We start from the raw sequence: 26,252 nt of genomic DNA, 5'->3' as shown, positions 1-26,252 counted from the left end.
CAAAAGTTACGGAAGTATTTCAAGGTAGCGACAGAATGGGAAATTTGAATTATATTTTGATTTTCATGATTTTTTTAGGTTTCATACATTTTTCTTGAAGGGCGGAGGGGGGGATAAAGACCTTAGTCGACTTTACCTCCTACCCTAACCATTTTTACTCCAGGGTGGCGATTCGGCGTACGTTTTTTAATTCCCGGTCATTTTTCGGGTTTTCCTGGTAAAGTTTTTCAATTTTCCCGATCAACTAAAAATAACATATTCATATTTGTCTCTAACAAGAAAATTTACTCAACAAAAAGAACGGATTTTTAAGAATGTGGTTCAATTTTCAACCTGAATGATTCATTTTCATCGAAAATTATGAATCTTCAACAAAAAGAATTGAATTTAAACCAAAAGGATGAGTTTTCAACTGAAAAAATGATTCTGTAACTAATATAGTTGAATCTTTAACAAAAGAAAAAAATTAGTTTTTACTAAAAAAGATAAATTGTTAACCAAAACTTTTATTAATCAATTTTCAGTTAAAAAATTACTTTCCACAAAAAAACTAACTGTGGACAACAACAAAAATGCTAACTTTCTAAACAACAGTTACATTTTGATACAAAGTGATCATTTTTCAACCAGAAATTGAATAATTAAATTTTCAGTAAAAAATAAATGATCAATGAAATAGATGAATGTTAAACTAAAACTATGGAAAAATCATCCCAAACAATTAATTTGTAACAAAAGAATTCAGCTTTGAACCAAGTCATTTTATTTCCAACCTAAAAAATTAATTTTAAACTTACATGATAAAAATTTAACTTGAATTATTGAATTTTTAACCGACAAGAAGAGTTTTTAAACAAGAAGATTAACTTGCAAAGTGAAAGATATTTTTCTCCGAAACAATTCGATTTTTAGCAAAAATATGTGGATTTTTATTAAAATAGAGGAATGTTTAATTAAAAAAGACAATTTCCATCCAAATTGTTGAATTTTGAACAGGAAAAGATCAGTTTCCTTTTAAAAATGAAAATGTAAATTTTTAGTCGAAGGAATTAATTTTTAACCAAAATGATGAATTTTCAACTAAAATAGTTTAATTTTATACCAAAAAGATCAATTTTCAACAAAAAGTATAATTTTGTACAAAAAGGCGAATTTTTCACAAAGCACATCAATTTTCAAGCATCTACCTTAATTCATGAATGAAAAATAAAACTTTCAACCCAATAGTTGAATTTTCATCCAAAAAGATACATTTTCAATCGTAAATAGAATTGTTCAATTTTCTGTAAAAAATCTGATTTTTAACCAAGAGAAGAAAGGGATTTGCATCAATATAGTTAAATTTCCTACTGGAACCCAAAAATCTTTTAAGACTAAAATTAAAATAATCGGTTAGGGGTCTTTTGAAAAAGTTGATTTTTGCATTAAATTACTAAAAATTCAAGAAATTTGCAAAAGACTCTATCGTAAATATTGGTTAGCTTTTTTTTAATTAGATGGTTTTTAATTGAATGTAGTTGTCGATAAATTTTTTAGAAGACAGTTGAATTTTCAATACAAAAAATTTAATTTTCAACAAAAAAGTTCATTTTCAGCCAAGCAAGATAAATGTTTGAATAAGAAAGATAACTTTTCTGCCATAAAGTATAAATTTTTAATCTACGCGGACGAATTTATAACAAAAAAGTTAAATTTTGGACCAAAAAAGATGACTAATAAAATAGTTTAATTTTTTACTAAACAACTTAATCTTTATCCTACAACGATGAATTTTTAACCAAGAAGCTTTATTTTGGACCAAATTCACCAAACTCACGCTTAAAATTAAAATTTCTTAAAAAACAGATGACTATAAAAGCAAAAAGATACATTTTTAACAAGAAAGTTCATTTTCAAACAAGAGAGATGAATTTTCAACAAAATAGTAATCTTTTTTTACCAAACAGTTTATTTTTGTACCAAATTGTTGAATTTTTAGCCAAAAAATATAATTTTTCAATACAGAAGTTAATTTACGATAGAGTAGTTGAATTTTAAACTATAATTACTAAAATAAACAAAATTAATTTTTTATAAAATAGTTCAACTTTAAACCAAGCAGTTGATTTTTGAACTTACAAAAAAAGAAATTCTAACGGAACATATAGAAGTTAATATTTGTACAAAGAATTATTTTATTTTTAAATAAAAAACTGTTTAGTTCAACAAGAAAAAGAAAATTGAAAAAAAAGAAATATTTCAATTTTCTACAAATAACTTCATTTTAGACAAAAGAATTCAAATTAAAAAAATTAATTCTTGACAACAAATATTATAGGTGATACTTCAACCCAAAAAGTTTATTTTCAACTATTTTTCAACAAAATAGTTTAATTTTCAGCCAAAAAGATGAATCATCAACCAAAAAATTAATTTTTAACAAACAAGTTCAACTTCAAACCAAGTATTAACATTCTTTTACCATAAAAGATGATTTTTTACCAAAATGGTTGAATCCTCGACCAAAACAGATTATTAATTTTCAAAAAGCAAGTTAGTGTTCAACCAAATATTTGAATTTTTTACGTAATTGTTGCATTTCAACCTGAACATATGATTTTTTAATAAAAAAGTTCATTTAGGACCAAATAGTTCAATTTTCAAGTAAAATTATGAATCTACAAATCAACAAAAAAATGAATGGTTTACAAATCAGTTCAACTCAAAGTAATTGTTATTACAAGCAAAAGAAAACGAAAAACATTTTATTTTTAATTGAAAACAGTTAAAGTCGAAAGATAAAAAAAATTTTTTTCAACAAAATAGTTGAAAGCTCGACCAAAATGGATTACTTCCATACCAAAATGATCATTTTTAAATAAAATAAATGATTTTGCAACCAAAAACATTATTATTTGCAATATAAAATATCAATTATCAACCGAAAATGGAATAGTTAAAATTACATTTTCAGTGAAGAAAATTAATTCCCAACCAACAAAAAAAAAACGAATTGTTAGCAAAATAGTTAAATTTTAAACTAAAAAAGATGAATTTTTAAACAAACAGAAGAAGTTTTGCTCTAAAAAAGCTACGTTTTCAACTAGGAATGGAATAGTTAAATTTTCAATCGAAGAGATGAGTTGTCAACTACTTCTATTCTGTTTAACCTATTCTCTTAATTCAGTTCAAATTAAGGCGAAAGTCGAGAAAAAGGGAAAGTTTATTGACACTTAAAAAAAACAATAAGAAAGAGGTAATTAATTATAATAAAAGTTGCGGGTGAGCCATGTTACCCCACACACGCCACTTAGCCCTATTTTACGATATTTGTTCAATATTTCTGTTTCCATTATGCTAATGCTTAGTATCAGCAAATATTCATCAACGCTAATCAGATTATCTTTCATGTTAGCTTAACAGGGGAAGTTTTTCCCCCGAGAAACGGTCGCTTTCACACATTCCAGTATCATTATGTAATGAGTCAGTTTAGATTCAGTGAACAAATTGGAGGCTTTTCAGATACGATCCTCGTTATTAGCCTATATCTATTACAGCCGAGCGAAACGGAAGTCGACAGTACGTTTAGATGGTCGACCCTCACCACTTGAAAATAAACCAACTTGTTTCCTTCCATCCCTCTCGATAGTTCCTATCTATCTATATCGACATGAAGTTTCCTCTCTCTCTCTCTTTCACACATTCTCTCTTCTTTTTCTCTTCCACAGTTCGCCTCTCAAATATAGACTAATTTCGACAAGCATCTGAGGAAAACTCCCAAGGGGGCAATAAGCACCGGGGCAAAAGCGATGCCAGTCTCTGTATTGAATTCTATCCATTTAACTAGTCCGAGCCGCAAACTTCTAATTTTCCTCCCATGTGTCACACGTGCCCTTCATCGAATTGCGCCACTCACTCGAGATGGCTGTTTAAAAAGCAGTAAATTTGAACCCCTCCCTTCTTCGTTACAAGCAACGATCGTTGAACTTAGTGGGCCTTCAACCCAATCTTCTGTTCCAGATGTAACACTCTCCAGAGGCGTCACTTCTCTTTCCGAACTTTATTTCCTGCGAGCCAGAAAAGTTCCTAATTTATTTTCCCGCTCCAAGTATTTCTTTGAGGTGGTGTTTGTCATTTTAGAGAAGGGCCAATGTATTACAGTAAACAGAAAACGATATTTTATCTACTATTTATTTTTTCCAAGGAATTTCCTACCAATTTCGTGCAAGATCAGAACTGGAGAATTTAGATCGTTACAAATCACCGCGGGGCTGAAGCTAATCCTTTTTTCTTAAAAAAAAAAACTGCAGATGTCAAATTTCAGATAAAATTAATAACCTTCTCATTAGGGAACATCCATAAGGGGTCATATATAAACTATGTTACCCCCCCCCCCTCTTTATCGAAAATAGCCGTTGGCGAAACACGGATTTTACGTTAATTTTGAGTTTTTTCTAGTTTATAATCACTATTTCTATAGTGAGTAGAATCTACGAAAACAAAGAAAACTAAAAAAAAAGTTGAATTTTCATCCAAATAATTTAAATTTTAAGAAAATAGTTGAATTTTGAACTAAGTTTAGTCTAGTTTTGAAACAAAAAAGATTTAATATTTCGTATTTCAACTGTAAAAAAATTAATTTTCAAACAAAGAGAAAAAAAATGAATTTGCAACTAAGAAAGATTACTTTTCTACCATAGGAGGATGCATTTTAAATACGAATAGTTGAATTAAAAAAATATGTAAGTTTTCGACCGAAATGAAATAATTACATTTTTAGTTTTAAAAAATTGATTAAAAAACGAAGAAAACTAATTTTCTATCAGGCTAAGATGAACCAGAAATTATGAATATTTTACGAAATCGTTAAATCCATAACTAAATATATAAATTTTTCAAAAACAAGATTAATTGTCGACTGAAAAGACAAATTTTTCACAAAATGCACAAATTTTTACAAAACATTTGACTTTTCAACAAAAAGGTTTATTTTCTACCGAACAACTAGTTTTTCAACGACAAAAAATAGTTTAATTAAAAAAAAATGGTTAATAGTGGAACCAAAGTATTTGAATTTTTATCCAAATAGCTGAATTTAGAATATAAAAAGACAAGTTGTAAACAAAAAGTGTAATAGTTACATTTTCAGATTAAAAATTAATTTTTCAATAAAAAAAAATAATTTTCTACTAGTTAAAGATAAACGAAACCAAAAAAAGACGAATTTTTAACAAAATAGTTAGATTTTTCACAAAATATTTGAATTTGCACGCGATCCCAAATACTTGTATTTTCCACAAAAATAGTTTAATTTTTTCAGTTAAAAAAATTCATTTTCAAAAAAAAAAAAACATTTTCTACTATTTAAATTGAACGAAAATAGACCAATTTCGAACAAAATATTTGAATATACGACAAAAAATTTCAATTTAAATCAGTTTTTTTTTTCAACTCAAAAACACGAAACATGAAATTTTAACCCAAAACTACTAATTTTTAAGAAAAAAGTTAATTTTTGTATAATTTGAAAAAATAGTTAAATTTTCAAAAGAACAGTTTAATTTTCTAATAAATTGTTAAATTTTCAAGCCCAAAAGATGAATTATCAACGAAACCTTAATACTTGATATTTGAAACCAAAAACTATTATATATAATTTGAAATAAAAAAAAACAATTAAGTTCCATTAAAGAAGACAAATTGCAAGCAAAATATTTGTATCTTCAACAAAATACATCAATTTTTCTCTGAAAAGAAAAATTTTCAAAAAGAAAAGATCACTTTTCAATTAGGAATAGAAGTTTTAACCCAAAAACGAAAAGAGTTATATTTTCTTTTTTTTTAAATTGGTTAAATTTTCCATTCTAAAGATTGATTTTCAACTGAAATGATGAATCTCCACACAAAAAATTGATTTATAACAAAATAGTTTGACTTTCAACCAGGCAATTGAATTTTCAAAAAATAAAAAAATGTATTCTCAACAAAAAATTTGATTGATATTTCAACCAAAAAAGGTTTTAATTCAAATCATAAAAGTGCAATGCAATCAATAAATATGAATTTAAAAAAATTTCATTTTTAACCAAAGAGATGTATTTTCAACGAAAATAAATTTTTTAACTGTGAAGATGAAGTTTCTACAAAAACACGAATTTTGAACAAAGTAAAAGATGTTTTAACTGAAAAGATAAATTTTTAATCAAATAGTTGAATTATTAATTAAAAGAGATAAATTTTAAACTAGAAATGTATTAGTTAATTTTTTAGTTTAAAAAAAAACTAATTTTCAACCAAGAAAGAAATGATTTTTCAACAAAAATTTTTACCGAAAGAGGTGAATCTTTCACCAAAAAGATAAACTTTTAACAAAGTTTAAACTTTCAAATTTTAACAACTTTCAACCCAGTAGTTGACTTTTTGACAAAAACATTATTTTTTAACACAATAGTTTCATTTTCAACAAAACAATTCAATATTCAACCAAATACACTCGTACCCCACATTTAGTCCAGCCTCGGGGGTCCAGCGGACAATTTGTATGGTTAATTAAAATGCGACGAGCGAGCACTCTATATGTATATTCGGCTCTGGCTATTCGAGGTCACTGCGAGCGACGCACCAAAGTTTGTGACGCGCGGCGGGGAGCGCAGAAGCATTCAAGCGTGAAAACGGTCTATTTGGAGGTGATAATTTCTGGGGTACGAGTGTAGTTAAATTATTAACCAAAAAGTTAAAGGATAAATATATTTTTTTAATTTTCATTTTGTATTGAAAAAGATTTTTTCCCTCAAATTATACTTTGGTTTAAAAATATCATTTTGGTTAAAAATTAAACTTTTCTTTTGAGCATTCATCTTTTTTGTTATAAAATGTCTACCAAATTGATGAATTTTTAACCCGAAAATAGGATTTCTTAACAAAAAATATAATTTAACACCAAATGGTTGAATTTTCAACTTTAATAATTGATCTTTAAGCAAAAAAATGAATTTTTTATTAAGTAGTTTAACTTTAAACGGAGTCGTTGATTTTCAAAAAATAAATTAAAAAAAAAACATTTTACAGTAAATGTTTCCAGAAAAAATCTTTGCATTTAAATAAAAAACAGCTGAATTCAACTAAAAGACGAATCTTCACCAAAACAGTTGAATTAATTCAAAATAATATTACTAATGATGTCAGTTCAAATAAGAAACATGATTTTTAATGATAAATGTTTTAAGACCTAGAAAAAATATATTTTATCAACATTTTCAAAAATCTTTAGTACAATTTTTCTGATAAAAGATGTTATCACCTTGCTCCCATTAAACTACTTTTTCACTTTAATTTTTGTTTATTGTGGGTTAAATTTTCATAAATTACGACTTATTTTTTTTGGGTGAAAATATCTACAATTCGAGCTTCAACTTAACTGTTTTCAAATTGTCAATTAATTTCTCTTAGCTGAAATCGTTCAAACAATTTCTTTAAAAGAAATGTTTTTTTTGCAAAATTGGAAACAGTAGTATTAGAATTTAAACATCTTTAAAAAATTGATGAGAAGCGACAGTAGGAAAAAATTTAATTACAATAACTATTGTTAGGATCATTATTTTTCCTAAATCCTGAACTTTTTCGCGAAAAAATTTTTTTTTTCATACGACTACCTTAAACTTGGATTGTTATGATGAAAAATTAAAATGAATCAAAACTGATGATATTAAACAAATATTTATCTGAAAATTAACAATCAGTTAAAAAAAATCCCCTTAATTTTGGATCTACATTGAAAATTAGAGACATTCAAATTAGAAAGCAATGAAAATAAGAATTATTTTGATTAAAAATATTTTTCTACTCTTTTGATCGAAGAAAGTGAAAGCAGGATCCATGTGGGCCAATCTAATCTTCACAAATAAGCATCAGCTGTTTCGCTTATCATTTCCACGAGAGTAGAAAGACATGAGTAAACGGAAGAAGCACATTTGTGTGTTTCCGTTTACGATCCACTACATTTTTCCAATTTAGATAAACGAGCGAAACGATCGCGTTTCTGCGAGTAGAAAACTGCGAGTGAAAAATTGGCAAGGGAAAACTAATTAGTAGAAGAGACGTATCTCGTTTCCTGTGACCAATCACAGTCAAGCAGGAAATATTTTCATTTTTTTTATTATTTTTTTTATTTAAATGGAAGATTGGCAGGTGCAATAAAATGTATAGATCCTCCTACCTTCGTTACGTGAAACCACTTACCGACTACCAATTTTTCCCTCGGTGATAACCTATTACCGTGACGTCTTTCATACCCAATGAATGACGTTTTCCGTTCGAAAAAATTTCAAATTTCACGGTGAGAACCTGTATTAAAATTGCAGTTGTGTTAAAAAAAAATAAAATAAAATACAACAAAAAAATAAGAAATTTCCGTCAGACTATTTTTTGGTAATATGCATATAGCTTTCGTTTTATAAATCATTTTATATTGGAAATTCGTCTATTTGGGTCGAAAATTCAACTATGTTAATAGAAAATTTCTTGTTTTTGTTAAAAATTCATATTAGACTGCCCTTTAGTAAATTCGTATTTTTTGTTTAATTCAACTGTTTTTATTTAAAATTAAAGCTTGTTGAAAATATATATTTTTTAATATTCATAATTTATATACAGAATTTATCTCTATGGTTAAAATTCGTTTTCTTTTGTTGTTGCAAATTAATCTTTTGAACAGAAAATTAATATTTGTTGTATTTTCATTTCTGATTTTTTTGCAGGTGCTTGCTCACAACGATTATATATTTATTAAACCATTTTAATATTTGGTGGATATTCAACAATTTTGTCAGGAATTCAAAGTTTTTTATTGAAAATTTAACTATTTTGACAGAAAATATTTGGTTAAAAATCACATCATTGTGTTAAAAAATTAACTAAAATCTTCCATTCCTGAAGAATCAGCAATTTTGTTGAAAATTCATCTATGCTTGGTAAAATGCAATTACTTTTTATTTAAAAATAAAATATGGCTTGATTGAAATATCAACTCCTACACTATTTGTCGAAAATTCAGATTTTTTGTTGAAAACTGAATCACTACTGGATCGAAGGTTGAATCAATTTGTTAAAAGATCTTTAATTCAAAATACATAATTTTAGTTGAAAATATATTTTCGATTTATATTTGCAGTTGAAAGTTTTCAAATTTATTTGAAAATTCAACATTTTTCTGAGTAGAAAATTTTTTGTTGAAAATTCGTATTATGGTGTTGAAAAATTAACTGAAATCTCCCACCAACTGTTCGAATCAAATACTTTTTTGTCAAATTGAAGTGGTTGTTTTCAAAATTAAAATCTTTTGGTTGAAATTTGAACATCATTTGGTCGAAGGTTGACCATTTCGATAAATCAATTTATTCTTAAGATTCATAAATTTAGTAGAAAATTTCACCTCTTTGGTTGAAAATACGTTTTTGTTGAATTGAAATTGAAAGTGTTATTCTTAGATTAATATCTAAGGTTTAAACAATTATATATCAAGAATAATAATTTAAAAAAATAAGATATAATGAGTTTTTAGTTAACATTTAAATTATTTCTGTAAAAATATTTTTTTTTTAATCACATTGTGGTAAAAATACAAAATTATAAAAATTAGATAAATTTTTAAGTGAATAATTAATTAACAATGTAGTTAAATAATTCTTAAATTTTTTTCATAGGAAATTATAGCGACATTTTTTTCATAAAAATATTAACGCTCTAGTAAAAAGACGAAATTATTAAAAAACATTGTAGTAAAAGATTTCTTTGTAAACAAAATTTTTATTTTTTTATTTCTAACCTAAAAGTTCAATTTTCAACTAAAATTATAAATATTTAATTAAAATACTTCAATTTTTAACCGAAAAAAAGAATTTTTATATTAACTTACAAAAAAATATAATTTTCTACAAGAAAATCGATTTTCAACAAAATATCTGGATTTTCAGTGAAATAATCGAATTTTCAATAGAAGAAAAAAAAATTTACAGCGAAAGTGATGAATTTTAAAATAAAATTATGAATATTCATCTGGAATAGTCGAATTTTATACCAAATAGATGAATTTTCCACCATAAAGTACATTTTCAACAAAAAAGGCAAATTTTTCACAAAGTACATACACTTTTAACCAAATATTTGAATTTTAATTAAAAAAGATAGATTTTCAACCTAAAACAGAATGCTTAAATTTTATTTTCAAAAACTAATTCTTAACAAAACGTAAAAAATGGATTTTCAGCAAAATAGTTCAATTTCCTACTTGAATGGTTAAATTTTTAGTTAAAAAAATTGATTTCCAACAAAGTTTTACTTTCTTTATCTAAAATTTGAAAGAGGGAACTTTCAAATAAAAGATGATAAAACCCTTTTTTGAAAAAATTGAAAATTTCATTGTTTCTGTATGTTTGAAATATCATCAGATTAAACTGAGATAACCTGAAAAACCTGCGATAGTAGATAAAGTAGAAATCACTTTTCTGAATTCCCGGTTTTTAATTAAATTTCCGCTCATTTTCCGGTTTTTCTCTTGTCAATAAAATTCTCGGCCATTTCACGGTTTCCCGGTCAAGTCCCCACCTTACATTTAAAATTATTCATTTGATAACGTTTTCAAGGTGTAATTTTCTAAAAACTTTTTTGATTTGAAGGCTTTTAAATTACTATGATACTTAAAATAGATTTAATTTGGAAAGTCTTAAGGGGAAACGCCACTCTAGCGGCTGAAAAAATCCTAACTTTGACGACTTATTTTGGGAATCTGAAAAAAGTAATAAGATTTCTTTTTTTAGGGTTTTTTTTAGCACATATTAAAGTATGACACAATTTTTTTGCTCTTTTGATACTGTATAGCTACGTAGAGTTTATTGTTTAAATCAAATTTTTTAGAAATAGTGCAATTTTTAAGAAATTAGTCGTTTTGTTTAATAACCAGTAAATTGTTTATTAAAAACGGTCTTCTTCAAGTATACGTCCTCCCAGTTTGAAAAAATTTGTTTCGAGAAAAACGCGTTTAAAGTTTCACGAGCTCTTGAATCCTTGAAGTTTTTTTTTTTAAATTTATTTTGCAATACCTACACCATATATAAGCCTAACTGCATATTGTTTTTATGATCCTGCACTGGAGGAAAAAAAGAATGTCCCTGCAACAAAATAATTTTGTTGAGTTGTTTTGGTTGCTGTTACATAAAAAATTTGTTTGCGACTACCAAAAAAGTATTTAAAGTATCTCAAAGTATTTCAGAAAAATCTCTTAAGTAATCACTCTTTCATCTAAAAACCGAGTGTTCTGAAAATTGATTGTGATTAATTAAACGATTTTCTACAAATTAAACACTATTTATGGAATCAATACATTTCGTCCTTATAGTTTATTTCTTATACAGAAAATATTTTATATTTCATTTACAAAATACATTTTTCCGTAGCAAAATAATTTTTGCTTAAAAAATGGTATTACCCCAACAAAGCTATTTTGTTAACTTTACCAAAGTTTAGTTTGCTCGACAAACAATAATTTTATTGTAATTAGAAATATTTAGTTCGTTCAGCAAAACTATTTTGTAAACCCTACAATATTTTTGTCAAGTCTAAAGACTCATTGTGTTAAGCTTACAAATATTTGTTTAATTTAACCAAATAAGTTTCTTCAATCTACAACAAATCTTTTTTGTGCCTACCAAACTTTTTGGTTAGTTCAACCAAACGCTATAAAAAAATCATTTGGTTGGCTCAACAAGACGATTTTCTTGCTTCTATAGTACCCAAAAAATTTCGTTGGGACAAACAAACTTTTGTTCGGTCAACTAAACATTTTTCTCAGTGTAAAGTATTGTTTCAGCCAAAAAAATTGATTTTTCCAAAAGCCTAGATTGGTGTTATCCCTTAAGGAAGTGCTTCGGAATGATAAATTAATTTAATAATTACGATAGAGGCTAAACGGAAAGAAAGTTAAATGAATATTTGAAGGATTGGTTAAATTGTAAGTGGAACTTAATGTGTCCTTTCATCTGAAGGACCTCAACGCCTATTCTATTTGCGAACTTAATGAGCAGTTGCCTCAGTATTCGGTAATCAAGCGAACAAAGGACTTCTGGCCACATCGAGGGTTGTTTAAGCTCCTCGGGGCCACGTACAGGGACACAACCAACGTTCCTGTCAACTTTGTCAGAACATCAACATCACTCTGTAAACAGTAACTATTTTGTCCCCAGCGTGTTCTAGCTGCCATGCTATACTCAACCGATAAGGTCCACCACTGGCTGGAAAATTACCTTTTAGAGGAAATTCATTGTTCCAACCATCCTGTGTTACTCTCTGCGCTTATCTAATTAATCAGAAAATTCATTTAATTACTTATGCCATTTTAAGAGGTACCAAAGGGCTTCTATCATTCTTTTATTTAGCAAAGAAAATTATTTGTCAAGTTTTTGTAAGAGGAAAATTAGAGACCCAATATTAACAAGTCAATATGTGTAAAAACTTATTTTCAGACAAAAAACTAAAACACATTGTGAATCCAAGAATCAATTGTTTTGAAAATACATAATTATCTCAAACATTCAAATTATGCAAAAATAATTGCATAGAAGGAAGTTAAAATATTTTTCCCAGCAACATTGTAATCGGCTCATTAGAGACAAATATATAACAAAGGAAAAAAGAGGAAGAGAATTAGGAAAGAGAGAATCAAGACATCCTCACTCTCATTTCCTTTTTTCTTTCTCCGTCTTAGAATTAAATAAATTCAAATGAGATCCAATTCAAATTTAAAATCCCATTAACGTCCAATAATCAAGTTAATGTGCAGAATTCCTGAAAACAAACCCAAGAATCCAACGACCAAATTTGGAAAACAATCATAAGACGTTCTTATTTAAATTTGAAGAAAGATAAAAACTTTCCTAAATAGAAAATAAAAAAAAATTTTTTTTTGGACAACAATGAGAAAAGAAAAATGAGAAGGCAACCAACCAAATTCCCTTCCTTCTCTTTTTTATTTCTTTCGTCTTTTTACATTCTCATCATTTATGATTGAGAAAGTATTAGAATTGTCGGAAATTTGACATAACAGTTTTTCAACGGATCTCCACGTTTCGAGACCTCCTGAATCCGAAAATCAGGTTTTCACGATGGCGTCTGTCTGTCTGGCCGTCCGTCCGTAAACGCGATAATTCTCGAAAAAATGAACGAATCAAATCCATCTTTGGCACACATTTTTTAGGTCCTAAAAGAAAGGACGAGTTCGTTAACCAGCCATTTTTGATCAAAATTTAAAAAGTGAAAGCATTTTGAAAATTTTTCAGACCACTTTTTCCTGAATTTGAAAATTCTATGTTTGGATATTTATAGTATTAAAAAGAACAAATAATTTATCCTTATGACTTTTTTCGATAAAAAGAAAATTCTCAGAGCTATAGCGTTTTCAAATTGTTTTAAATCAACCGAAAATCAAAATTTTAAGCCAAAAAACGCACGATATGAAAAAAGTCAAGACAAGAAAAACATTTCTTTTTAAAAGAACTACAAGATTATCATGACAAATTTTTGGATTTTCTTCAAAAATCAAAAATTCAAATTTTGATTGCACAAAAAAATAATGAAAAATAAAAAATTTCATTTTGTAAACAAACTATGTAGGATACGAAAAAAGACGAATGAAAAAAAATTGTTATCCCAAAAAAGATCTACAATTTCGTTCAGAATCATTTCTTGATAGGACGCGTACCTTTTGTTTTATTCGTGAAAAATAATGTTGGAAAAAAAAATAAAATAAAAAAAATGTGTGGAAAAACGATGAAAGTTACGAGAAAAAAATTCAACAAAACCTGTTTACAAATTTCTGTCGGAAATCGAGCCTACAGAGCTTTGAGAAACTTAATCTTTGACTATACTTAATTAAGTAAACAATTCAGAATATGAAGACGCATATAAATACTGGCATCTAAAAGAGATCTTTTTGATAAAGTTTTTTTCAAGAATTCCAAATGAAAAGAATAAATATCCTAAGCCAATTTTTGTTTGGGTTTCAATTAAAATATTCGAGAAGGTAGGTACAGCAACGAAACCACGATGCTTTCTTCCTGACACCTAAGTTTGATTCTCGGGTGTCACAAAAAGAGCATCGTGGTTTCGTTGCTGTTCCTGCCTCCTCGAATATTTTCATTTTTTTATTAATTTTTTTTTCTTGATAAGGGTGCTGTATTAATGACGAAATTTTGATGATTATTGTTTACAAATGTTTTTTTTATTGTCAGTTAATAATAATAAAAGTAAAAAAGACGAAAGGAATAAAAAAGAGAAGCTTTGAAGATTTGAAAAAAAGATTTGGTTGGTTGCCTTCTTATCGGGAAGCCTATGGTTGACATCACAGGTCTTAATGGATAATAAACTTTTTGGGCTTTAATCAGACTATTAGGATAAGGAGAGAACTGAATTTACAGTATCTATATCGAATTTATTTATTGTACCGAGATGTCCATTTAATCTAAATTTATTAAAAATTGGGAATGTACCTTTTTGTAATCTTATCAGAGGGTTATTTTCAATTATTTGAAAACTATTTTTGTCATCAAGAATTTCCATCATTTTTTTTATTGTATTCACTTTTCAAGATTACTATTTTAATGTTACCTTTATCCGCACATGTTATCAAGAGATCAGGATTTTTCTTTAAAAATTCATTCGAGAATTTGTAGCCTTCATTTCATTCTTCTCTGGAATTGAAATTATTTTATAATTTTTGTGTAAAAGTCACTGATAACCAGATTTAAAATCGATCATTTGAAAAAAACGGTGATTCTATTTGGTTCAATTTTCTATTCAATGCATGGAAGGATTTTATTTTTTTTACGAGACTGTCATTCTCATTCATGCCTGAGCTCCACAAGCTGTCAAGTTCCGCGAATTGATGATGATAAAAATAATTTCAAAGAAACTTCAATTTCATACTACTAGGAAAAATCAAAGATTCATCATCCTGCTGATGTTCTGGAATCCATTTGCGAATAGAAAAGTTATTCCTTTTTTTTTGTATAAAAAAACATTTTCGTAAAAAGCCATCAGCACCGCACTAGTTTTGATTGTCAAAAACACTATAAACGCTTAACTTTTGAAAGTTAACGTGAAAATCACTGACTTTAAATGTTTCTAAATTCTATCAGTCGAAAAACTTATAATTTCACAATTTAATATTTTCCAAAACTAAAAAAAAATTGTTTAAAGTTTAAATTAGTTTCATTTGTCAAATTAATTGAATTAAGATTTACGGACAAAAATGTTTAATTCAAACAAACAAATTTCTTTGAATGAAGTTTAGTTAATTTAAGCAAATTTAAAAATGGAAGGTAAAATCTTAAAGATCGCCTTTGTTAAATATTAAATTAGTCAATTTTCCTAGCTCCTGCCAAGAGTCGAAGTTCAAGTGCAAAATTCCTTAAAAAAGGAATTAAATTTTTTTCTTTCTCACTGTGATCAGTAAAAATTTAAAAGAAAATCCGCCCGCTTCGCGCCCAATGTGCAGCATTCCCTTAGGTACGAAACCAAAAACTCTTTTTTTTTTTAGAATGATGCAAGATCATTCTAAAAAAAAAGAGTTATTTGGCTTAAAATGTTTATTTTACTGTTTTTTTTTGGAATGTTGTAAATGCTATAACTCTGGTAAATTTTGCTTCTATCAAAAAAAGTAATAAGGATAAATTGTTTGTCTTTTCGAATGCTATGAATATTCGTAGATACAATTTTTGAATTTTTAAAAAAGTGGTCTCAAAAATATTCAAAATGTGTTCACTTTTTGATTTTTTATCCAAAATGGCTGTCCAACGAACTCGACCTTTATTTTAAGATAGTTTAAGAATTTGCCAGTTAACAAAAAACCATCCGCAGACAGACAGATAGACTGACAGGTAGACACATTCGTAAAAACATGTTTTTCTGATTCAGTGGGTCTCAAAACGTGGACATTTGACAAAAACTGGGATGTAAAATTTTACACAAATCTCATACCTGCTCTGATGAGAATGTAAAAAATAATGAATAAATTAAATAAATGACTGTGAAAGAAAAACAAATTACTTTAACTGAAAGTAATTTGACGCTGAATTTAATCAACTTGCCAACAATTAAAAACCAAAAATTATCTAAAAAAAATAATTAATAAAATTATCTATAAACTTTTAGTGAGAAAATCAAACCTAGCTTTTTTTTATAGAATTTTCCAAATATATTTAGTAAAGGAAACAATTTGAGATAAGATTGGCATAGTTTAGAAGTCTATTAATGACCCTTGATTACTCAATTAAGTCAATCAAAGAACGGCATTTTTTCACTTAAACTCGGTTCAGCTTTTAAGTCAAATAAATGAGCATCATTATGGATGATTCTAATCGTTTTATGGGGAGACACGAACGTTATTTTACTCCCCTATGTGTTACAATACAAATCAATTATTTTCTTGAACCAATTAATTAATCCTAGGGTCATTAATTACTATAAAGAACCTTCCAGTATATCCAAACGCAAAGAATTTCAACTTGAAATAAGGATAATTCGAACTTAAATTATCTTGGTTTGTCTACAAATTCTTTTTTTTAGTTTATTTAATGTCATCTCTTCTTTTAGTTCGAAATAATAATTTTTTGAATCTCCAAATAATTGAAAACTTGAGCTACCTGCTAGTTTGAAAAACAGTATCAGATGAGAAAATGAGTGAATTTAGAAATTAGCATGTTGATTTTACATGGAATTGAATTTTTCCTATCAATTTAAAAATACTCGCAAAATTCGTTTCTTTTTTGGTTAAAAATTAATTCTTTTAACTGAATATTAAACTTTTACAGTTTTTTATTATTTTGAATTACTCTATTTTTAGAAACAATTCAACTATTTGTTAAAAATTTATATTTTCTAGTTCAACATTAATTATTCTGATGAGAATTTCTCTTGTTTGATAAAAAATTAATCTTTTTATTTGAGAATTTGACCATTTTATTGAAAATCCAATTTTTTTGGATGAGAATTAATTCTATTAATCGAAAATGTAGCAGTTTTATTTTCGGTTGAAAAATGATATTTTGAATTAAAAAATTATCTCTTCTCGTCGAAAATTCAACAACTTAATACAAAACCTATCTTTTTGGTGAAAAATTAATTTTTTGGTTGCAAATTCGTCTTTCTTTGTAAAAAAATGCAATTATTTGGTTAAAAATTATTCTATTTTAGTTGAAAATTCAACTAATCGATAATAACTTAAAATTTTTTGTTAAAACTTAACATTTTTTATTAAAAATGCATTTTTCCGCTTTAAAATTAAATTATTTAATTAAATTAACTTTTTTGAATCTGTATTTTTGGACTGGAAATTTAACTATTCTATAAATAATTCGGCTTCAAAATGCAACAATTTGGTCACAATTCATGTATTTTGATGCAAATCCGTCTTTCTGGTTATAAAATGAATAATATTGATAGAAAATTGATAGGTTTGGTTGAAAATTTAAATATTTATTTAAAAATTCAACTTTTTATTAAAAATTATATCACTTAAATGACAGTTGAATTGATAAAATTTTTTTTAAGTTTACCTATTTGGTAAAAAATTGAACTACTTTGATGAAAATGCTTTTTTTTAGAAATAATTTCTTTATCTAAAAATTTCAAGAGAAAAATAAAATGAATTAAATTCTATTTTTTGTTGAAAATTCAAGTGTTTTGTAGAAAATCGGTATTTTTCGCTTGAAAATCCAACAGTGTGGTTTCATTTGTTTTCTTTCTTTTAAGACTGAAAATCCTTCTTAGTATTTTTTAAGGATTCAGCAATTTTGCTGCAAACTTTTTTTGTTTTGTTTTAATAAACTGGTTTTTAATACAAATTAAAATCTTTTTTGTTAACATATCAATTAATCACATTTTTTTCTTCGAATTATTCTATTATGGTAGAAAATTAATCCGTTTTGTTGAAAATTTATCTTTGGCACAAAATCCATCATTTTTTAGAAATAATTTTTCCATTTTTAAAATTCCATTTTTGATTGAAAATGTTGAATTCGAATGTTTAAAAATTAGTTGTTTTTTTCTTAAAAAGTAATTTTTTAAACTGAATATTTAAATATTCCATTTTTGATTTAAGAAATACCTTTTTTATTTGAAAACTTAAATATTTCATTAAAAATTCATCTATTTAATCGAAAATTCGTCTTTTCGTAAAAAATTCATCTTTGTAGGTTAAAACCAAGATTTTTTCTTAAATTTTAAAATAATTTTAATGAAAACTTAACTATTTGATTATTATTATTTTTTGGTTAAAAATTCAACTAAAAATTCGCCCTTTTGGATTGAAAAGTCATCTTTTATGGTAGAGAAGTCATCACTCTTTCGTTGAAAATCAACTTTTTTGTTTAAAATTCGACTGTATTTAAAAAAAGTTTATCTTTTTGGCTTGGAAAATTAACTATTTGAATGAAAATGCAATTATTCTCGGTCGAATTTTAACCTGTTTTTTTTTAATTTGGCCATATGATTGAAAATCCATTACTGATGGTTGAAAATTCAACTAGATGGCTAAAAATTCAACTATTATGTTAAAAATTTAATTATTATTCTGAAAATTTAAATACTTTGTTAAAGTGATCTTTTTTGATCAAAAATACAACTGTTATCCTGAATATTCGGCCTATTAGATTCAATATTCAGCTTTCATAGATGAAAATCATTTTTCTAATTAAAAATTCAACCATCCTATATAAAACTAGTTTCAAAATTTAATTAGTCGGTTAAAAGTTTAACTACTTTTATGAAAATTTATCTGTTCTGCTCGTTCTGAACATTCAAATGAACGAAATATGGTATTTTTCGATATTTTTATTTTACCCATAAATATTGTTCCAACTTCAATTTAAATTATGCATTATAATCCTTTCCCAATAATAAATAATTTACAATATAAATTAACAAACATTTGAGCACTTTTCCTGATTTGCAATGTGATATCGTTTATTTGAACTTTCAGAACTTCAACGACATATTCAATTTAATATCCGGAATTTACGAATGGTACTTATCTTTTCTTATTATTTCTCTAATGGAAAAAGATAATGCCCGTTGAAAAAAAAGTCGTAAAATCTTTTCGCATTTTCTCAAATTTAATACAAAATCGTAAAATCCGGGACTTGGTGAGAATTAATTCTGCCACAAGTTTCGAAATTGTGAAACGTAAAAGCGATTGCAATTACGATAAGGAAATAAGAGCTTCCTTACTGCTTCTGGTCTATTTAGATAAGGCAGGTATAAAAATGTCTGTTTGGTGGACAGGGTGTCAGTCTATCAAGAACAGCAGCAGGATGAATCGTATTTTTCTGTCTCTATTTGTCGGGGTCGTCTGCACAGTCGCAGCTTCCTCAGCCACCTGCATCATCGACGGTAACAAGGTACAATTTTTCAACCTGGCTCTGCCAGCCAATCGCATCGTTCGAAAAATCATTCGTCATAAACAATTCATACTAATCACTCTTGGACATTCCGATGTAGGACGACGAGGACAACGTACAGGTAATTCGCCTGGACGAGCCAGAAGACGAGGTAAGAATATAACCATTTTTTATGCAAAAATCATATTTTTAATGTAAAAACTTCCGAAATTTTTAGTATTGAAATTTCGGTGCGTGTAGTAAAAGCCTATTTTCTGGAAGTTGAACTAAAAACTTTTTGAAACGGTTACGATTTCAAGGAGAATAATGTCGCATTTTCTACAAAATAGTTGATTTCTCATCCGAAAATATTAATTTTCTACCAAAAATGATTAATTTTCATCAAAAGAGTTGCATTTCCACCGAATAGTACAAATTTTAACAATAAAAAATTATGTATCAATCAAATAGTTTAATTTACAAAATAGTTAAGCATTCAAGAGAAGGAGACAAATTTTCAACGAAACTGATCAACTTTTAATCAAATAGTTAAATTTTTAACCAAATAGTTCAGTTTTCAACATAAATGTTTACATTTTAATTTTAAAATATCAATTTTCATCCAAATATTTGAATTTCTAATAAAAAAAATATTAATTCTTAACGAGAAATATAAGGGTTGATATTTTCAACAAAAAAGTCGAATTTTAAACCAAAACGTTAATTTTCAATCAATTAGTTGAATTTTCTACTCGATAAAGCTAATTTTTAGAAAAAAGTTGAATTTTTAAGACTAAAATAATAATTTTCAACAAAACAGTTGAATTTTAAACTCAAAAAGATAAATTTTCAACTAAACAGCTAAATTTTCAGCACAATAACTGAATTTTCAACCTAAAATTCACAATTAACAAAAGAGGTTAAAATGAAAGAGTTGGACTGAACCAAAACATACAAATTTTCAACGAAACCGTTGCATTTTCAACCGAAACGTTCATTTTTAACCAAATAATTGAATTTGATACCAAAAAATATAATTTTCTAAGAAAAAGGATTAGTTTGAAGAAGAAAAAACTGTTAAATTTTATTCTAAAAAAATAATTGTCTACAAAAACAGTCGAATTTTAAACAAGAGACAAATTTTCAAAAAAGGGGACCAATTTTTTATTAAACAGTAGAATTTTCAACAGAATAGTACAATTTTCAATAAAAAAATTACATTTTCAACATAATAGCTCAACTTTTAACTATAAAAGATTAATTTTCAACCAAAAATTTGGATTACCTGTTAAGAAAAATGAATTTTAACGAAAAATTTAAAGTTTGACATTTTCATCCCAGAAGATTTTAATTTTAAATCATAAACAGTTCAATTAAACTGAAAAATACAAATTTTCAACAAAATGGTTGGAATTTTAATAAGAACGTTAATTTTGAAACCACGCAGTTGGCTTTTCTACAAAATAATAGAATGTTCTACCCAAAAAGGCTAATTTAAAAAAAAAAAGTTTAATTTTTAAGTCTAAAAAAAAGAATTTACGACGAAAAGGTTGAATTTTGAACTAAAATAAAGATGAATTAGCAACAAAAAATTCACTTTTATTTAAACAGGTAAACTTAAAACCAAACAGTTGAACTTTCAAGCAAAAGAGACAAATTTTTTAAGGAGTGGTATTTTTAACCAAAGGGTTGAATTTTTAATCCGAAAATATGTTTTTTCAACCAAATAGTTCATATTTTAAATTAAAAACACTTCAATTCAACCAAAACATACACAATTTTAATATAAAAGTTGCATTTTCATCCGGAAGGTCAATTTGCAACAAAATAATTGAATTTCATAAAATAATAGAATTTTACAAGAAAAGATGCTAATTAAAAAATAAACAGTTGAACGTTTTAGCTTAGAAAATAATTTTATACAAAAACAATTGAATTTTAATCCCAAAAAGATGAATTTTCAAAAAAATTGCAGAATTCAAAGAAGATGATTTTTAACCAAAATAATTGAATTTTTGAGCTAGAAAATCGAATTTCCTACAAAAGAGTGGTATTTTAAACCGTGAAGGGCTAGTTTTCAAAAAATTAGTTAATTGTTCAAAAAATCAATTGAATTCCTAACATAATAAGAGACATTTTAAATAAAGAAGATAAATATTCAATCAAGTAGTGGAATTTTCAATAAAAAAAACTCTTAACAAAAAATATAATCGTGAATATTTGATCCAAAAAGATCGTAATCACAAAACCATTGTATTTTCTACCAAAAAATAACAATTTTAAATGAAGTACGTAAATTTTTAAGCGTAAAAAATGAATTTTCTACAAGATTCGTTCTATTCATTCTATTTTCTACAAGAGAATTGAATTTTAAGCCGAAATAGGGCTGAACAAAACGGTTGAATTTTCAGCACAAAAAGTTCGATCTCAAAAAAATTGAAATCTCAAACAAGTGAATTTTTTATAAAAATAAAAGAATTTTCAACCAGAAAATATAATTTTTTAAATAAATAGTAAATTTTGCAACTAAGGACGACCGAATTCTCAACAAAAACAAAATACTTTATTTTAGTCCAAAAAATTAATTTTCTGTAAATATAAAAGATTTATCAACCCAATTAGACGAATTTTCAACTAAATAGTTAAATATGAAACTGAAAAAGATCATTTTTTAACAAGAAACGTAATAGTTAAATTTTCAGTAAAAAAATTAATGTTCCAGCAGAAACAAAGAATTTTCAATAAAATATTTCATCTTCGATCAGACAGTGAATTTTCAACAAAGCACTGCTACTTTCAACTAAGTATGTACTTGAATTTGTAAACAATAATATTAAACTTCAAACAATAATATGAATTTTTGATAAAACAATTAATTTTCAACCTTTGCCTTGAAAAGGAACCATGTAAAATTGATCCCTGCAGAATTGATCCCTAAAAAATGTAGGTAACCATTTATTATTAGAAGACTGAAGAAAAAGTTATGTTTCTTTCTTAAAGCTTCGAACATAAAATATTGTCAATAACAAAATCAAATATATATTTCTCCAGGAATATTCAGAAACTGGAATAATAGAAATCCATATCCCATCAGGAAGTCGACGAAAAAGAGAAACACCCAGTAAAGAAAATGAGAAATCCTGCACGAATGATGAAGAATGTACACCTGGGACATGTGACTTGAAAACCTCTAAATGCAGTAAGAATCTTCCTCCAAGCCTTACTCGCAAAGCAAATATTTTTCAATAAAATCCTTCAAAGACTTCAATTCAGTTTTTTAAGTCTTCTCAGATTCTCAAGAATAGTACAATTGATAAATAATAAAATTGTTCGAAAAAATTTTACCACAAAATTCTTCTTTTTATTCATAAAAAATCTATTATTATTTATCGAGTTAAATTGTAAAATAAGAAGTAGTTGTGTAAATAAATTCAATTTTTGAATTAATTTTTTAGGCAGCAGTACAGCTGAAAACCCAGCCAATCCAGGAGAAACACCAACTGAAAAGCCCGCCAAGAACCCTAAATCAAATGAAGAAGAAATCAAATTGTTCATATGAGTATTACAATTTATTTAGCACAATAGTGTACTTATTTGTCATGCATACAATATTCCTTGTATTCCAGAACAATAAAATTCTATTTTTCGTTGAAAATTCAATTGTTTTGTAGAAAAATGGTATTTTTTCCTTGAAAATTCAACAGTGCGGTTTAATTTTTTTTTCTTTTATCCTTCTTAGTTGAAAGTGCAACTCTTTTGTTAAAAATTAGAACTTTGGTTTAAAAATGTACCTCTCAGTAAAATCGAAATCTTTTTTTGATTGAAAATGCAAATATTTCGTTAAATATTAACCTGTATTTTTTAAGGACTCAGCAATTTTGTTGAAAACTTGTCTTTTTTGTTTCAATAAACTGGTTTTTAATCAAAATTAATATATTTTTTGTTAAAATATCAATGAATACATTTTTTGCTTCGAATTATTATATTTTGATAGAAAATTAATCTTTAGTACAAAATCCATCATTTCTAGTTAAAAGTTCATTCTTTTTAATTGGAGAGTCCACTATTATATTTTTGGTTCAGAATTAATTTCTTTTGTTTAAAATTTAATTTATTTACTGAAAATACAACTATTTTCTTAAATATTAGTCTTTCTTTTTAAATTAGTCTGTACGAAAATTAATTATTTGAACGAAGAATCAATTTTTTGTTTGCATATTTAACTATTTTATTGAAAACTAACTTTTTTGTTGTAAATTTGCGTTTTGTCTTAAAAATTCCACAATTTGGTCAAAAAATATTTTCTTTCTTGACTTTTACGTTGAAAACTCAAATCTTTGGTTGAAAATTTATCTTTTTTGGCAGAGATTGTTTTTTGCCAGAATTAATCTCCATTGATTGGAAATTCATCCACGTGGTTGAAAGTTGAACTACTTTGTCAAAAATTAATTTTTTTGTTAAATTTTTTCTTCATTCTTTCTTTGTACAATTTTTTAAAGAATTAATTCCATTCACTGAAAAGTTAACTATTTTCTTCTTGGTTGAGAATTAATCTTTTTCGTTTTGAATTCATCTTTTTTGTTAGAATATTAAACAGTTTTTTTTTTATTTTTCATCTTGTATAGCAAATTCGTTCTTTTGGATTGAAAACTCATCTTTGGTAGAAAATCCATCATTTTGTATTAGTTAGGCATTTAACTATTTTGCTGAAAACTCTTTTTTTCAATAAATTGATTTTTATATAAAATAAAAATATTTTTGCTAAAATACCAATTATTATATTTTTCGTTTTGAATTCATCTATTTTGGTCGAAAATTAAATTTTTTTATTGAAAATTCATATTTTCGGACAGAAAATTGGTCCTTTTGGATTAGAAATTTATCCTTTCTTTATTCTTTTATTTGGAAAGAAAATTATGTTTTTTGTTCAAAATTCATCTGTTTTGGTTAGAAATTTTATTTCTTTATTGATAATGAAACTATTTTATTAAAAAGTCACTGTTTTGGTTACATTATTTTGTACAAAATTAAAATTCTTGAACCAAGATTCAACTCCTTGTTTGAAATTTAATTATTTTATTAAAAGCTAACTTTTTGGCTATAAAATTTCACAATTTGCATAAAATGTTTTTCCTTTCTTGACTTTTTAAGTCGAAAAATCAACTCTTTTTTTGAAAATTTATCATTTTTGGTAGACATTTCTTTTGTCAGAAAAGTCAAGTCAATTGTTGTTTGTTGAATTGAACAGTTATTTATTTAAAATTGAAATCTCTTTTGTCTGACTTATTAACTATTACATTTTACGTCGAGAATTATTCTTTATTGGTTGAAAATTCAACTACTTGCTTAATCTACTTTGTTTAAAAATTCTTTTTTTTTTTGCTGAACTATTTCATTTCTTATTAAAACTAACTATTTTGGCAAAAAATTCAACTGTTAGGTTGAAAATCCATCTTCGAGGGAAATTGATATTTTTCAGTTCAAAATTAATTTTTTTTAATTGAAAAGTCTGATATAAAATTTAAGGTATTCAAATGAGAGTAAAATCAAATTTAAAATCCTATTTAACGTCCAATAATCAAGTTAATGTGAAGAATTCTTGAAAATAAAACCACGAGTCTAACGAACAAATTTGGACAAACACCATAAAATGTTCCTGATGAAATCTGAAAAAGAGAAACAAAATTCTTCCACCTGAAAAAGAAAAGAAATTTTTTCTTATTGCTGGCCAGAAGGGGGGAAAATTTTTTCTTTTCTTTTTTAGGTGGAAGAAGTTTTTTCTCTTTTTCAAATTGCAATAGGAAGATTTTATGGTGTTTGTACAAATTTGGTCGTTAGATTCTTGGTTTTATTTTCATTAATTCTTCAAATTAAAGTCTACTATTATATTTTTGGTTCAGAACTTATCTCTTTTGGTCATAAATTGAATTTATTAATTAAAAACTCAATTATTTTGTTAAACAATCATCCTTTTTGTTGAACTAATTTGTTCAAAATTAAATTTTTTGATTCGAGAATCATCTTGTTGGTTAAATATTTTAACAATTTTATTAAACATTAACTTTTTTGTTAAAAATTCGCTTTCTTGACTTGTAAATTCTAGAACCTGGTTAAAAATGTTTTCCCTCTTGACTTTTAAGCTTGAAAATTATATTTTTTTGGTAGAATTTCTTTTGCCTGAATATGCAACTATTTTATTGTCTGGTTAAAAGTTGAACTATCTATTTTGTTGAGAATTTATTTTTTTAGTTTAGGGTTTATTTCTTTATTTAAAATGTTTTTGATCTAAAAATTAATTTTCTTAAATGAAAATTGAACTGATCTTTTTCGATGTGTTATAATGTATCTAAAGAAGTTGTTGAAATAAACAGGAAGATCTATGGGTAAGAAACTTGCAGGTTTATTTTATTCTTGAGTGGTATTTCTAAAAACAAAAGAAGTGCAGCCGTTGTTCGAGAATTTGAGATTTACGACCTTTGTAGCGGTGAATAAAAAACAAAACTTTTTTTTCATAAATCTTGAGATTTAATATCCAATGTCGTATCTAAAGATTTGTTATTTAATAAGTAGAAAAGTAGGTAAGGTAAAATACTTGTTATTATTTAGGAATTTTCACAATTGTATCGTTAATTAATAATTTATTTATAATAGTGTATAAAAGATATTAATAATCCGACAGTTATATGCAAAAAATGCATTTTTCAAATGATTTTTATTATTTATTTTATTAGGTTTAAGTCAAAGACTTTGAGGTTCTTAAGATTAGCAGCCAAAAATTGGCTTAAAATAGGGGAAAAGAGGTTTTTTTTTTAAATAATGGCTTTGGGTGTCAACCTTAGCCCTTAGAAT

General features: G+C 26.2%; 1 protein-coding gene across 1 annotated transcript; it reads left to right on the top strand.

The window, feature by feature from the left end:
* Positions 1-19,323: 19,323 nt before the first annotated feature.
* On the top strand, positions 19,324-23,063 carry LOC117181941. The gene is made up of 4 exons (XM_033374968.1): positions 19,324-19,424; positions 19,525-19,575; positions 22,455-22,602; positions 22,859-23,063. The coding sequence occupies exons 1-4, from the start codon at positions 19,338-19,340 to the stop codon at positions 22,960-22,962; spliced, it is 390 nt and encodes a 129-aa protein (XP_033230859.1). The 5' UTR covers positions 19,324-19,337; the 3' UTR covers positions 22,963-23,063.
* Positions 23,064-26,252: the final 3,189 nt, after the last annotated feature.

Source organism: Belonocnema kinseyi, chromosome 10, assembly GCF_010883055.1.
Source record: "Belonocnema kinseyi isolate 2016_QV_RU_SX_M_011 chromosome 10, B_treatae_v1, whole genome shotgun sequence".
In the NCBI taxonomy this organism is placed as follows: Eukaryota; Metazoa; Arthropoda; class Insecta; order Hymenoptera; family Cynipidae; genus Belonocnema; species Belonocnema kinseyi.
This window is presented reverse-complemented; position numbering and strand designations above follow the sequence as displayed.

Excerpts from the sequence above, each read along its gene's own strand:
- LOC117181941 (XM_033374968.1), top strand. The coding sequence starts at position 19,338 with ATGAATCGTATTTTTCTGTCTCTATTTGTCGGGGTCGTCTGCACAGTC. Across the intron at positions 19,425-19,524 it reads GCATCATCGACGGTAACAAG|GACGACGAGGACAACGTACA; the intron begins GTACAATTTTTC and ends ATTCCGATGTAG. Across the intron at positions 22,603-22,858 it reads CTTGAAAACCTCTAAATGCA|GCAGCAGTACAGCTGAAAAC; the intron begins GTAAGAATCTTC and ends TTAATTTTTTAG.